General features: G+C 42.5%; 1 protein-coding gene across 4 annotated transcripts in view; it reads left to right on the top strand.

Annotated features, from left to right (window-relative positions):
• CACNA1C (calcium voltage-gated channel subunit alpha1 C) overlaps positions 1 to 15,472 on the top strand; it is a 490,625-nt gene that overhangs the window by 428,593 nt on the left and 46,560 nt on the right. For 2 of the 4 annotated variants that reach the window (XM_059816758.1, XM_059816759.1), the window contains exons 31-32: positions 5,620 to 5,703; positions 6,328 to 6,411. In XM_059816758.1, the coding sequence (XP_059672741.1) occupies positions 5,620 to 5,703; positions 6,328 to 6,411 (168 nt within the window). The remainder of the gene's footprint in view (positions 1 to 5,619; positions 5,704 to 6,327; positions 6,412 to 15,472) is intronic. The other 2 variants (XM_059816760.1, XM_059816761.1) reach the window with 2 other exon arrangements.

Here is a 15,472-nt window from a genome sequence, read left to right on the forward strand (position 1 = left end):
CGGAGTGAGAGAGGATAAAGGAAAACATCAAAGTTATTGAGCACTTATCTTGGTCTACAAGTCGGTCTTGTTTTCTTATGGAATAAGCAGAGAGAGGGAGGAGGCTTCTTCAAACTGACCAGACCTTTGGAGCACTCTGGGGAGCTGAAAAGCTCCTCTCCTCACTCCCCATCTGTGGAAAGATTTGATGGAGTACAGGGGGGCCTTGTGCAATTCCCTGCAGCAGTGACTCATTACAGCGACTGGTAGGTGAACTGCAGGGAGTCTGTGTCTCAGAATTAATCCATCAATGGATGAGAACTGATAGATAGTATGCAAATAGATGCTGTTTACCTGCAGCCTGTCAGGAGCTCCAAGCAGCTGCATCCTCCACTTTGTTCCTTCTCTGTTAGGTTCTGCTAATTTCCCTGATTGCAGTTATGGCTAAATGATACCTTAGCATAACAGAATTTGCATCTGACACAAATCTCCGTTTGGTGTGAGGAGCTATTGTAGCTTTGTCAGATTGTTCAGGATACATGCGAATCACTCAAATCTGCTGTTGGAAGGTATGCCAAGAGTCATGGTACTGTGTAAATGTTATTTGATTTGATACTGTTTTCCAGTGAAACTGTCCCTTTTGCAAAAATACTTTCAGGGAAAGCCTCTTTTAATGAAGTTTGAGAACTGACTCTCACAGTTCCAAATAGCCTGCAGCATTTTCAGAAATGAATTCACATACTAAGCAACCATCAACCAAACTAGCAGTTCATCTCATTTTCCAAATCCCCAGCAAAGTCTGCTTTGGTGCCCTTTACAATCAGCAGGAAATTTTTGCTATGAAATCACACTGAATATCAGGGTATCAGCTCCTTTCTTTCCTTCGTATATACTCTTTCCAGCTGATTAAGATTGATGCTTCTTTTTTGTTGTTTTAACATGCAGGTTTATTTCAGACAAGTGGTAGCAAGGTTCTCCTGTAGTTTGCTTTCCTTTTAGGCTGTGTAGTTATCTATATGTCTTCGTTTCTCCTCCTCAACGCTTCATTTCTGTATTCATTCATACATCCATACGTGCATGCATGCATGCATGTTGTTCCCTTTTTTCCTATGACACTGCAGTATCTTCTTCCACTGTGGACCATCTGACCTACATTCAGATGCCACCCAGTGAACAGCCTTGAGCCTTACTGTGCTCTTCATCTTTAGAGGCTTTTCTCTCAGGAGGTTTTTTAATTTTTGCCAGCCATCTCATAAGAGACAGAAATGAAAACCTGGAACCAAGCAGATAAATAACTGCACATCAATTAACACACAAGTGACCCTGCAGCTCCCACAGGGCTGAACGCTCGAAACCCAGCTGGTACCATGACTCAACAGCACCCTTCCCCTGAGGATTTCTGTGCTTCAATGTAGATACATAGCTCTCCAGACACACGTTCTTATTATGGGCCCCAGGTGACTCTGAGCTCAGACCATCAGATAGATTCCAGTGGGCAATTTTCCCTGCTGTTAATGAGGCTTCTTAGATACTGCGTTTAGCATCTCATACTCACAAAAAGTAAAAGAAATGGTCTCCAGAGATTTCAATGGCTCCATGAGTACCAAAACAAACCCTAGCTTCTTTGATATCAGCAACAAGGAAACCTAAAAATGATTGGCATAATCATTCTGAAATGCTACAAAGTCTGCTCCCCTCACACAAATGAGATTCCATTCCAGTCAGCTACTGCATATTTATGCTCAGCCTTTCATTAACTCATTGATCATGTGATGATACACTATCCTTTGCTACCTTTGGGGAAATAAAAAAATGGGGAAAAAATGTGCTGTAATGGTGGGGCTATTTCATGCTTCCTCAATATTCAGTCCAATCCTCCTGGTCTCTTTCTGTCCTCCTTTCTCCCCAAAAGCTTCATGGATCTCCAAAGACATCCCACAAGAGAGGGTGACTACCATTCCCCAGTAAGCCCCTGAGGCTGCCATTATGTGACATGTAATTATACAGCTAAATCAGGGTCAAGCGTCTCCCTTTAAGGGTAAAATATGGTATTACACTCTAAATTCCTGTACTGCAAAAACAAACAGTGCCATCAATTCATTTCCAGTCAGACCTCCACCCCCTTGGGAAAAGTATACAGAACTTTCTGGTGGGAAAAATAGTTTGGAAATGCAACCTTTTTATTAGTGTGAAAGCTCTTCCTTCATTCAGCTTGTCTTTCATTAGCCACCCTGGTACACTCCAGTGAGGAATGTGCCTCTCGATATGTGCCCATAACTCCTGACAAAATTATGAGGTCTGATCTAAAGCTAAGTAACCACATGGCCGTTCGTAGGCACCTCTCTAAGAGGGTGGCTTTTTAAGGAAGGATTCCACTACCTTGCACACAAATGAAGCGTCTATGTTCTCTGTTTTCTCTGAGCTCTCTTAACTGTGAATAATATCTTCCTATTTTTCACACTTCTGTTTGAAACACAGAGGGAGCAGGTGAGGAGGAAAAGAAGGTCTTTAAATTCATGTGTTTCCTTAATTCAACACTGGCATATTGGATGTGGGGTTGAGTAAAACTGCATTCATATCCATAGTTCCTCTCTATCACTCATCTAAGAGGTACAGGTGGAAGAGAAGAGCTTTCTGAGTCCACCTTACAGCCACACAATAACATACCATGATAATGCTCGTTCTGTGATCCTAGAGTAGACTAGCCCATAACTTTCAAGCAAGGAGCTGACTGATGAGACTCAGCAGAGTGTTCCAGGAGAAAGAGCTCACAGTGTAAATCTGGAGCAACTCCACAGAAGTTAGCAGAGTGACTCCAGAGATGCTGCGGTGTCACAAAGGTCCAAAGCAGCTATTTGTGATACCAATGAAAAAGGGACCTTTTATTTCCAGGCTTGCGTCTCTCCTGAGATGTGCCAAGTGTGTCAGTGCAGTGTCACTGTTTCCAGTGAGGTTACATTACTGCAGCTGGGTGCAAAATTTAATTCATGGGCTTCAGTGGTCACCTGAGGACAGGATTTGATGCTGTTTGTCACCTGGGTTTTGTACCAACAGCAAATGCTATTTTACCAGCAGCAATGGCTATTGGGCTCTATGTCTGGAGCAGCTCGGTAAAAAGAAATTGTGAAATTGTGAATGTGGTTATACCAAAAACATTCTTGCAGTATGATACCAGTCATAGTAAACATAACTCCCTATCCATCACCACAGATTTAAAAATAGATAGTCATCATTTTCATGGGCAAAACCTGAGCAACATGTTTTGGATCTTCACCCTTGCAGCTGCCCAAAAGCAAACTCTGGTTTTTTGGAGTTGTTTGGGTTCCTGCTCAAATCCTTAACAGTTCCTAAACTATGCAATTTGAGAAGGAAATGGAAGATAGCCATGCTATTGAATGCATATATTCATTTGGCATGTGAGCAGTGCCATTGCCTTCAGCAGGACTGTGCGCATGAACAGGGGCAGGAGGATTGGGTCTGTTGTCTTCTACTCCGTTCTCTTTGATCCTGCAAGTGTACTCTCTGCCAAGGTCGCACCAGGCTGCAAAGGCACTTTTTGCAACTCTGTATGATCTGTGTCTGTCCTTTATTTATTCAAAATGTGTTTGCCTCTACAATTTAATCTGCTGTTCTCTCCCTCCCCTTCCTCTTGGTGAAGTCTAATTGCAGTTTTATTCCAGGTCCATCTGGTTGCTAACGATGCTGGACATCACCGCTGAATTCATTCTAATATTTGTTGTGTATTTTCTAGGCTGGACACTGAATAATAATATTCTCTGAATTTGCTTTTGCTCCTGTTTCCTTCCTCCCTGTTGTAGCTAATTGCATAGTAATGCATAGCCATGGGATGGTTACTCCTCCCAGTGTAGATCTGCTAAGGGTTGTCTATTTCAGGCTGCAGAGTAAAGGGAGTTGTTTTCTGGTTTTGAGGAGAAGATTTCAAAGTCCACTCTACCAACTCACTTCACTGGTGTGGAACCAGCTGGGCAGTGGCTTTCTCTGCTTCATCTTTTTTTTCTTTTTTTCATTTTTCCTGCCCCAAACATAACACAGTTTATAACTGTGAGTCTCAAAGCATCCTGGAGGCAGTGTTTCAGCATTTAGAAAGACATTTTTTGACAGTGCCTGCTCCATGTGATGGTTGAACCCAGAGTAATTTCAGGCTCCCAAGCCTGGCTTGTGCAGTGCCAGTGCTGGGATTTTAAATTTTTTTTTTTCTTTTCTCCTTTTTGCTTTCTGCAATGCTGCCTGGGAACACAGACTCACACTTTACCCATGACCTGACTCTCTGGCTAAGAATAGCAGTCACAGTGCAACTTGGGTTCAGTCTCACTGGAGACATGCTGCAGCTGGGAAACAGGGAGGTCAGATTAGCCCATGCTCACAAAACCAAACACATAAAAGGAGTACGGAGGATTTTGTATGTTTGCCTCCTTTTAGGACTGCGGAACAAGGGGAAGAATTTGGCACAGGTGTTCAATGAGCCAAGATAAGTTTTCTTTGCTCGTGACTTTGACTTGGACAGGAAACTTACGTACAGAAGCTCACCTCCTGGGCTGAACAGGACCTTTTCCAAAAGGGTTCTGTATCCTTATGGCCCATCTAGCCAAAAATCATGCAGGATGGGGACAGCAAGCAGTGCTGATTAGCATCTCCTGAGCCCTGCTTAGGACAATGAGATGTCTGAGATAGCCCCCAAAGTAATTCTGCACAGCAATTTGAAGGTATGAGCTTAGCACATGTTAGCGGATGTGCCATAGCTTGTCCTAGACAGCTGATGTTGCAGTGACGCTGTGGCACTATCTTTAGCAAGAATAAGCAACAGGTCTTACTCTGAGTACACGCTAAAGCTGACTTTGCTCTCGTTCTTACCCCTTCCTGGTGGGATGCACCAAGACACGCTACATTCACACCTTCATTTTGTGGTGCAGACATGCTTTCAGAGTAATAAAAATACCAGTCCCACTCTGTAGTTTTAAGACAGGAGCTAAAGCATTAGCAATAGAAACTGTTAGGCTAATCACTGTTGTAATGCTCATTGTGGCTGGGTAAAGATAAAGGTGACAACCAGTGAGGTTTAAATAGCACATCCCTAACTTGACTGTGCCCTCTACTCCATCGTGACATGGCAGCCAGCTGTTCCCAGCACCAGCACAGAACGTTACATCTGGAACGTGGACTGGTGGATTGATATTCACACTGGCAGAAAGGGAACCATTTTTTGACAGAACCGTGTGACACCATTCCTGTACTCTTCCCCCAGCCAAATCTAAGCCAAATGGGGAAGGGTGCTGTGTTGCTAGGAATCAGAGATGTCTGGAAGAGCTGGTCCTGCAAGCCCTACTCCTGTGAGCAGCCATGCTCAAAGCACTCTACGTGGCTTCCCTTCGTGTGTCCCCCCCGCCCCCATCCCAGAGTTGGAGGGGAGGGGTGGCTGCCCTGGGGTCACATTAGCTGGATAGGGGCTGCTCACATAAGTCAGGGATCCCAGGACTGGGCTACAGCTTGAGACGTAACAAGTAGACGAGAGGAAAACCCCTTGAGGTATCAGGGCAGTAATTCTAATGGTAATTTTGAACTGTTTTTGTCTGTCTAACATTCCTTTTTAATCCCCATCCTGCCTGCCCCTTCCTTATGTAGGGTTACTTTAGTGATCCTTGGAATGTTTTTGACTTCCTCATCGTAATTGGCAGCATTATAGACGTCATTCTCAGTGAAACTAATGTGAGTATTACTCTACCCTCCCCAGGATACCACCACCTCCTCCTCCTCTGCTGTTCCTTCTCTCTTTCTCTCTTTCTTTCTCTCTCTTTTATTTTTTCTGGTTTTTTTCCCTCTAGTCATGCTTTTATTGAACTTGCCGTCGTCCTTCTCCTTCTCCCAGGGAAAAAAAAAGGAGGGAGGGAAATGCCTCCTTCTTTTTCACTTGTCATAGCTTGCCCCAAGGCTGTGACTGGTGAAAGCGCACAGAGTTTGGGGTGTGTGTGCTTTTTTTCCCTCCAAAAGGTAGACATGCTTGAGTGTAACTTTCTGACTAACCAGGCTTTTGTTGATACCCTCCATCATGTGAAACGTTACAGAGGTTTGAGCAACCAATACTGTAGAGTGGTAAGAGACTATTTAATATGCCCACGTAACCTCTTTCTTTTCTTATTTTTTTCCTCTTCTCTCCCTCTTTCATGCTTTTTTTGTTTTGTTTTGTTTTTTATTTTATTTTATTTTACTTTTTACTTTTTTTCCCTCTTTTCTCCCTTTCCTTCTCTCTCTCCCTCCTCTCTCTCTCTCTCATTCTTTCTTTCTCTTCTTTTCTCTCTCACTCTCTTTCCTTGGCTTCCCTGCCACATGCAGCACTATTTCTGTGATGCATGGAATACATTTGACGCCTTGATTGTTGTGGGTAGCATTGTTGATATAGCAATCACCGAGGTGAACGTAAGTAGCTGGCGTCTGTCCATGATCGTGCCTGCTCTAACATTCATTTGTCTTTCCCGGGTTCTTTTTTTTTTTTTTTTTTGTCTCCCTTCCTCTTTCCTTTTGAGTTTGTTTTCAGATCTTTTTGTTTAGTTCTGAAGCTCTCTCTTTTTTCCTTTCTTTTTTTTTGTTTTCTTTTTTTTTTTTTTTTAATTTTTGGAACGACTTAAAGGACTTTTTGACTGTTGCATCATTTTCTTCCCTTCATAATCCGCCTGGCATGAATTAAACTGTATAGCAGGAAAAGTGATGGGAAACGTGGAGTGTAAGTGAAAAAGCTATTTGTGCCATGGGAAACTGCTAGAATAGTCCCAGGCCAGCACTTCGGTCTACCCAGTGTTATGCTTTGCCTTCCCATGGCAGTTCAATACTCTCCACCCCACAGAAATCTAAAGGTCAGTTCTTTCGAGGTGGAACTGCGGGAACCAAACCAGGAATCCTCCCTGTGCCTTCTCACCCAGGCTCCTGCCAAAAGAAATAAAGACCAAATCATGTCTGTTTAGAGGAACCTGCTCCTAATGTTCAGTTTCTAATTTGAAAAAAAGGTAGATAAAATAAAAACAAAACAGAAAGCCCAAAGAAAAACAAAGCACCAGAGTTTCAAGCCAGTTTTTTGTGTTTGCAACCCAGTTTTCTCCATCTCAAAATTCCACCAGCACAATTGACACTGATTGGCCCCACTGGTGCCCATCTCAGCAGACAGGTGAAGGATTGAATGAGCCACAGAGACTGAAATGAGCAGCTGGTGTTCAAGGAATAAATCACATCAGGCAAACTTTTTCCTGTCTTTTTTTGGAGGTGGATGGATACAGAATTACAGGATAAACAGACAAAGGACAGGCAGGAAGCACACAGATTCCCAAAAGAAAGACTACAAATGACCCACTGGGTTTATGACCATGGACAAAAACTGCACTGCAAAATCAAGCTTAGCAAGGCCAGGAAAATAGAAAGATTGAAAGAAAATTGCTTTAAATATGTTAATGAAGAGCAAATCAATCATGAATTTGCAAAACAGTGTGGCTGTTGAATAAACATTCCAGCTTGGAATTGTTGTGTACTGTAGAGGCAATCCATCGCAAGCAGAAAAGTAACAACTTGGTTTTCACTCAGTGCTGTGTTTAGGGAAAAATGTAGGCAACATTTTGAAAAAATTAAAATGCCTCACTTTGAACTTTCCGAACCAAATGTTTCCATATCTTGGTTCTAGTTTAATTTCTGTTTGACTTCATTTTTTTTTAATTCTGAAATGGGGACATTTATCCAAGTTGTAATATTTTGATTTAGAATAAATGAAATATTTTATTTGACACTACTCTATTTGCTTTGTTTTTTGAGAGAATGAAAAATAGTTTCTAACTGAAAATTAACTTTTATTTTACATCTCTCAAATGTCCTACTTCCTGGACACAAAAAATTATTTGCAGACTTCCCCCAGAACGTTATAAACAATTTTGGTTACCCTTTTACTAGAGAGATATTAGGGTTGGGCTGACTTTGTAGAGGGAAGTTACAATGATCAGCAGGCTGAACTTGTTAATTTTAAAGAATGAAATGAAAGCCTTTTTTATGCCACACTTGTCACAAGAAAACTAACTGGGGAACCTGGCAATAGCCTTCTGATTGTGGAAAAGCTCAATTCTCATCCATAAAGGCAGAACTGTACACGGTAATTGAGGAAATAAGTATAGTTAACTGGAGATGAATTATGTTAAACATCAACAAGACTTTCCTGACTGATGTATTTGAATCCATACAAAAGTCTTCCAAGCAGAAAGGAGGAAAATCCTTGTGTTTTGATAAATAAATGGAGGTCTATCATAGTCAGAAACCCTGTACTGGGGGGAAAATGTAATGGATCCTTTTGAAGAAATTCACAGTAATTTCCTATAAATTAAAGAACTCTTTACATCACGGTTTAAGAGACTTTGATATACATCTCGTTAAACTTTAGTCATCTGACAGGAAGAAAGATAGTCACCCAGGCTTCCTCTTAGAGTTAGTGGAAAGAAATGCACACCTCCCCAGGCCAACTGGGGCCTCCCTGTACATGTCTGTGACAGGGGAAATGAATTGCTCTTTAGAGGTGCCCATCCAGTGACTGGAGAGTGTCTAGGTTTGTTAGGTTTGTCTGGACACCCAGCTCTCAGACGCTAAATTTAAGCAGGATAAATTGTGTTCATTCTCAGCATGTTGTCAAGAAGGTCATGCTGCTGCTAATTGTGCTGCGTTCACATCTTCAGTCTCCAGGGCTATACATACTGGTGTGTTTAATTACCACTGACAAGGCTCCCTCTCTTTTCCATTCCCTGTCTAAATTCAAGTTCATGTTAGCCAAGGCCCAGAATCCAGTTTTGGGTTGCAGAAGTCTATGAAAAATGAGAGTGTGCCTCTGTCCAAACAGTCATCACCTGTCTTAGTTGAGGAGGCAGCAGGAGCGGCCCTGACTCTATTAGTTAGGGTTATGAACAGCATTTCATGATGGTCCCTCTGTTTCCTCTAAAGAATCCTTTCCTTCTATACAGTTTTTACAGATTTCTGCACACGTCTTTTTGTTACCTGGCATGTTTAAATCTTCTCTTTTTATCTAGGCAAGTCCTTTGCTACTAGTTTCTAATGTTTGTTACTAAAAACTTGCACAATCTTTTGATGCACTGATAAATGAGCAGCAGCTATGGATGGAGTTTGTTCTGAAATGTTCTGAAATCTCTTTGCACTTATAACCCTTATTGAATAAGAGAATGTTTTGTATGTTGGTTTGTCCTGTCGGATTCCCTTCCTGCTAGCAGCACTTGATATGTTACATCTGTAGCAGATGGGCTTTGGAAGTAGCAGCCCATCTTGGACGGACAGTTGTCACATTCCCAAGCAGTGTGAGGCAGTTTATCAGATACAATTCTCCCCTTCTCCTCAGGAGCTTGTTGCTTTCTTGCTGTTTGTGGGTTTGAGCAAACCCTGCCTTGTGTTTCTGTACACTGTCTTGTCTTGTTCCAAGAGACCTGGAGTCTGAAAAAGAAAGAAAAAATAAACCCTAAAATGCCAGTAAACTCCACTAATTGGAGATGTTTAGCCTGGTCAGGTGCAGGTAAGATGTTTCTGCCCAACTCCGTAGAAGCTGAAGAACGTTTGTGGTAGGATCTTGGAAGGTGCTGCTCTTGGAGCTAAGGCACAGTTTTCATTGTGGTCAGTTAGGAAAGATGGAGAAACCTGAAACAGGTCAGTTTGACATGTGGCCATAGACATGTAAGCCTGAAATCTCTGTGAGGTTCACTAGACATTTGGACTCAGGGGAAGCATACCCAGCAGGTGCTGAGCTGCAACAGCTGTTGTTGCGGTGGGAACCCTGACTGACAAGCTCCACAGTGTGTGTGTAGATATGCGCTTGCATCTATTTGTGCAGTTCCCCATGCTCTGTTTTTTCCTTTTGGCAATTATTTTTGTTTCTTGAAAAGGAATTTCCCAAACCAAAACCTTCATTATGATGTATGTGAGCGTGCATGGGTGCGTCTTTGTGTGTGCACTCCATTGGTTGTAGTGTATGTTCCTGAATGTGTTTGGGTGCCTGTGTATGGGTTACAAATCCATGGGAGTGTACAGACACGAATCAGGGGTGGGGGGGGAAAGAGGGTCTGTATGCAAGCATACATATTTCATACATACTTGTGTTGTGAATGGTTGTTGATGGAGACACATGTGTTGTTGCGTATGTAACTGAGTCTATGAACATGTTTTCCGAGCCAATGTGGCTATCTTACAGTGCAAGTTTGATGTGCTTACGGGTGGGTGTTTATATCTGAGAGTTTCCTGTATGCAGGCATGTTCTTCTGCATGCTTGTGGGTGAGTGTACACTTGCATGCCAAGCTCAGCATATTTTTGTTAGCATGGCTGTGCATTCCAAAATAGTGAGAAGGCATGTACTCATCAGGTAGGCCCCCAGGTTGCCTTCAGCATTTCTGAGTCCTTTAGGAAGCCTCCACTTAAAATACCTCAATGGTGCAGAGATATGTCAAGTTATAAGTCCAATTGCATCAAATTCAGCCCACTTGCTTACTGCAACTTGGGAACATCTCCCAGGTCCAGGTCCCCCCCAGCCAGCTCCACAGACACACGAAGATGCATCTCACGCAACTGAGTAAGTTCAAAGGGCACACGGCAGGTTAAAATCTGGTGGGTTTAAAAACTTCAGAGAGTGGCACGGTTTCTGCCAAATTCACTTTTAAGTTGCCTTGCTTTCAAGCTGCATTTTCAGAGCTTTGCTTCTCAGTAAGTGTTACACAACTAACTTCCTAGCCACAAAATTAAGATTTTTTCAAAATTGTCTGGAAATATTCAGTGATTCTATTTTGGGCCACTCTTAAGCAACTTCTTAAGTAACTAAAGAGGGAGGGGAGGACTTTTTTAATCTGCTATGAAAACAAGAATTTCCAAGGCAGAGACCACATCTACCATGTGTCAAGTCTCTTTAAGTGCTAAGACCAAGAATGATTTTTGGGGAATAAGACAAAAGATGATGTAATATATGGGGCCTGGGAGGTAGGGCCTGTGGGTTGTACTCCTTGGACTTTGACTAGATCCCTATACCTCAGTCTCCCCATCAGTAAATTGGAAATTATTATTATTATTCCCTACTTTAAGAAAGCATTGTCATTAGTGTTTACAAAACACTTCAAGATCCTTAGAAGAAAACATTAAGGCGGTAAAAATTATTACTATCTATTATAATAATAATAGGAAAGAATATGTTATAGGAGTTAAATAAAGCCAGCAAATTTGGAATATATCATCCCAGAAGTAGCCCCAGGCACAGACTTGCATTCCCTTCCTTTCCACATCACAGACACAGCCTGGAGTTGAGTGCTGTGAAGCTGACTGACAGCCTGTTGTCCCCTCCTCCAGGCGAAGAAAGTTGCTCATTACTATTTGTTGTTCTGTATCAAAGGGGAAAATCAAGTTCAATTTGTGCTCTGTGCTACGGTGCCCAAAGTGATGGAAGAAAAACAGTCAGACCCTGAGTCACTGGGAAAACTGCTAATGTAATGTCCTTCCTCTCAGTTGGAGAGAAAAGCTGACACCTCTCTGGTCCAGAGGGTCCTTTTTCCATCACCCTTTCCCCTGCTAGTGTCAAACCAAAGATTCACTGTGAGTCTTTGTTTGCCACCAAAGCGATGCTCAGAGCAGCGCCCACTGAACTGGATGAGTCCCTGCGGCCAGCTGAGAGGTTGGCCCATCCAGCTGCAGTGGGCAGTTCACGGTGTGCAGTTGTGTGAGAGTTGCGGAGACATGTTCGGGTGGGAGCATGTGTGTCTCCAGAGCACCGGCGTAGGTACCAGTGACAGTGGAGATGTCATGTGTTTGATTCTGTCTGTCTGTCTTCAAAGGATGTCGGGGAGGGAGGGTTTGCACCTACCTGTGAGCCTGTCACCGAGGGCTTCTGCCGGTGCCTCTGAGCATGTCTGCATGTGCGGGTACCTCTGTGTTCGTCAGCTGTGTCTGGGAGTGCATGAGGATGACTGAGCAAAACCATCTGGACTGGTATCCATCCCACCTGTTCTACTCAGTGACCATACTTGCGTGTCTGAGTGTGTCTGTGAACACTGCAGGAGGTACAGAGGAGGAGGAGTAGCCGTAACAGGTACGCAATGCGATACAGCAGATGTGATGAGCCAGGGGGGTGTGCATGGATACAAGATGAGAACTATCAGGGATAGGGAATTGGTGACTTGTGGGCTTTTGTGAAATATTGGAATATTTCCCTGCGTAAGTTGCCCTCCTGTTGTAGCAGTACACGTTTTCCTAAGAGTGAGCATTGTGACAGGTCTGAGGGTTGATGGAAATGGTGGGTTTTTTAATGGGAGAGGTGACAGGAGGAGAAAACAGGAATGTACAATGTTGTGTGTGATCTGATCCGTGGTGGCATCTGGGAGACATAGGACCTGGGTGCTTCAGAAAGTAGCACCCCTATTGGGAAGGTTAGAGAAACCCAAAACCCATCTTGCTGTATTCCTTTCCCTAGAAAATGCTGGTCAGGTCTGTTGTGCCCAGGCCTGCTGGGTAGTGGTTTGGCATTTATCTATCAGATATTCAGGAGAGCTGAGTACTTTATACCTTGCACTTCTGAAAAGTTTTCCAAATTCCGGTAGGAAGTCAATAGAGGCTTGCAGCTTGGTTGATTCCTGAGTATTGGTGCAGTAAGGCCAGAGAGATACCAAAGCGTTAGGCTCCCAAGAATGCTTGGAGACCTGTGCAGTGATTTTTCCTTTAGTCTTTTTTATTTCTGAAGTAAAGCAGCTCAGGCTTAAACAGGTGCATGGGGCCTTTCCTTACAGTCATCTTGCTTTTGGTGTCAAGAGGCTTCATATGATTTGCAATGGGCTCCTGCTCCCATTCTTTGGAATATCTGACTCAAGTCTCCCTCTCACCGTCTCCTGCACTTCTCCCTTTTAACCCGCCCCCTGCCTTTCTTCCTTTTCTCCCTTGCTTTCCTCTCCCTCGTCTCCAGCCACACTAAACCTCACAAGTTCATTTTCACCCTCAATCTATGTGTCTGAAGGCAGAGAACCAGTGACTTAAAGCCTGCAGTCCTTATTCAGGCAGAACTGCCCCAGGGCAATTCGCCTGCACAAGGACTTAGAGTGGTCGGCCCTTCGACACAGTCCTATACACACACCCCCCCGCAATGGGAGCAAGGATCAGTGGAAGGACGACATACATCTAGCCTGCACCTCAGTTGGGACTGGCATTCATCTCTGTTGCTGTGTCTGTCTTGTCTGTCTTTCTGTCTCTGCCTGTCTGGTTCTCTCCGCTTCCATGCCCTTTGCTGCTCAGATTTTGGCCATCGGCTGCCACTGGACACAAATCTTTGCAATTCCTAGAACTTGCAAGTTCATTTACCCAAACCTTCCGGAAGAGGCAGAAAACACCTCCCTCCCTCTCTCCTCCTCTCTCTCTCATTTTCTCATATGCCGTCTGGGTAGCAGAGGCCTCCAAATTACGTAGCAAAGGGCTGGAGAAGCACAGTGGCTTCTTTTGACATCTTGTGTTGTCATACCCTTACTGCTCCCATCCTAGAAGTTGTATGTAGTCCTGAGCTATCCCTGTGTGCGTGTATATGTATGTATATATGACTTGTTTTCTTTTTGGAAGAACTACTGATAAAATTGCTGTGGGGGCGAATTTAGTTTGCTTTTTTTAATATCTAGTGGTGTTTTAATCGCTAGAATAATCCAGGTAACACACCACGGTGGCCCCAGCTTCTGTATGAAGAAAGCCACGTTGAAGCATGGTTGTGAGCTGTAGCAGTGGCAAATACCAGTAAACAAGTGCTTTATTTTGCCTTTGGTGAAGATCCGGAGAGCTGCCCGCAACTCTTCCCCAAATTAGGCTTAGATAGATTTGAATTTGATCACCTCCCACGTTTAATCAACAATTCTAGTGCATGTTTTTCACCCTGTGCTGGTGAGAAAGAACTAAGGTAAGACTGACCACAACCATGTTTGAACAGGGTTATTTTGTTTTTATTTATGTGTATTTTTGTCATGAACATGGGGCCTCTTTTTTTTCTCTTTTGGCTTAAAAATGTTGGTATTCTCAGTGCATTTCCAGAGTTCGTAATATGATTTGCCCATTCAAAGAGGTGATTTTGGTAACTGCACAACTTTTTCTGTAAGGAAGTCTATATGAAATACGGGCAAACAGAAAAAAAATATATGTATTTTTTGCAGAAAAGGGGATAGTAAATACAAATGACTCTCATCAGTTTACCTGGGTAGAGCTGTTACTGATGACTAGCAAAATTAACACGATAAGAAGAAAACATGTAGTTGCACAGGGAAAACCACTTTGAAAGACTCTCCATAGTACCCATTTTTGAGGAAATACCTCAATATTCTGATTTCCACAAAACTACTTGTTATATTTGGCTTCTGACATTATTCCAGGTGCACAGAATAATCAGAACATATTTTAATGCAGGGGAGATTTAAGAGCATCATAAAAATACATTTGCCATACTGGATAAATATAACCACACACGTGCTAGTTAATTAAAATACGAGAAACTGAAAATAAAGTATCCAGAAGACCAAATTCTTAAAAGTTGATTGTAAAAGCAGTAAAAAGAAAGTTAGATATTCCTATAGCTGTCAGACTTGATGCACAAACCTGTCTGGAGTCCTTCTGAGTGAAAATGTTTAGAGCTCTCTTTAAAATGATGGGGCAGAGCGTCTCATTGACTGCACTGAGGAGTGGATCGTGCTTTTAATTACTGCAGGCTTTCACATACCCAAAGCCTCATTGGGTTTTAAGGCTTTTAGGGAAGGAGTCCTGATTTCTTATTTGACCATAAATTATTGTTATTGTTACAGTAACAATAATGGCTAATAGTAGGAACACAAAGTACCACAGGCCTTGTCCTGTGTTGGTTCGATGGCAAAACAAGTGTGTGGCAGTACATTTCAGTACAAAGAGCGCTTTAAAATGCTATGTCCAGATTTTCTGACCAGTATTTAACTTTTCTTGTCATTTTTCTATCACATCACTTTAAAAAAATGCTACAATATTCTGGCATCAACATTTGTGATATAATACAGTTATATTTCATTTTTCTTTTAATGCCAATATGTCTTTCCATAAAGCTAGTTAAAATGCTCAAAAGAAAAAATAATAAAAAACATTAGAACTACCCCAAGCTGGTTATATTTTCCATTGGCTTGCTAGCCAGGATAAATCATTCCTTTTGCCTAGCAAAAGTTTCTTTTAACTTTCCCTGAACTCTAGTAGAGATTGTATGGTTATGAGTCCATAGAAAATCTCTGATTCCTTAGGTCATCTCTCAATGTATTAATGTTAATTAATGATAGCTCCCCAAGCACCACAAGTTAGATGGTCAAAAAGGTGCTTGGGCGGGTTCAGATCCAGCTAGGTCTGTCATCTAAGGCAATTCCTTGAAGCAGTGAAAGATGTTTTCTGGCATTTAATTCTCCGTTTTCTAAGACCTACCTTGTTTAGAATGCCCAAGGAATT

This window comes from Gavia stellata, chromosome 4, assembly GCF_030936135.1.
Source record: "Gavia stellata isolate bGavSte3 chromosome 4, bGavSte3.hap2, whole genome shotgun sequence".
In the NCBI taxonomy this organism is placed as follows: domain Eukaryota; kingdom Metazoa; phylum Chordata; class Aves; order Gaviiformes; family Gaviidae; genus Gavia; species Gavia stellata.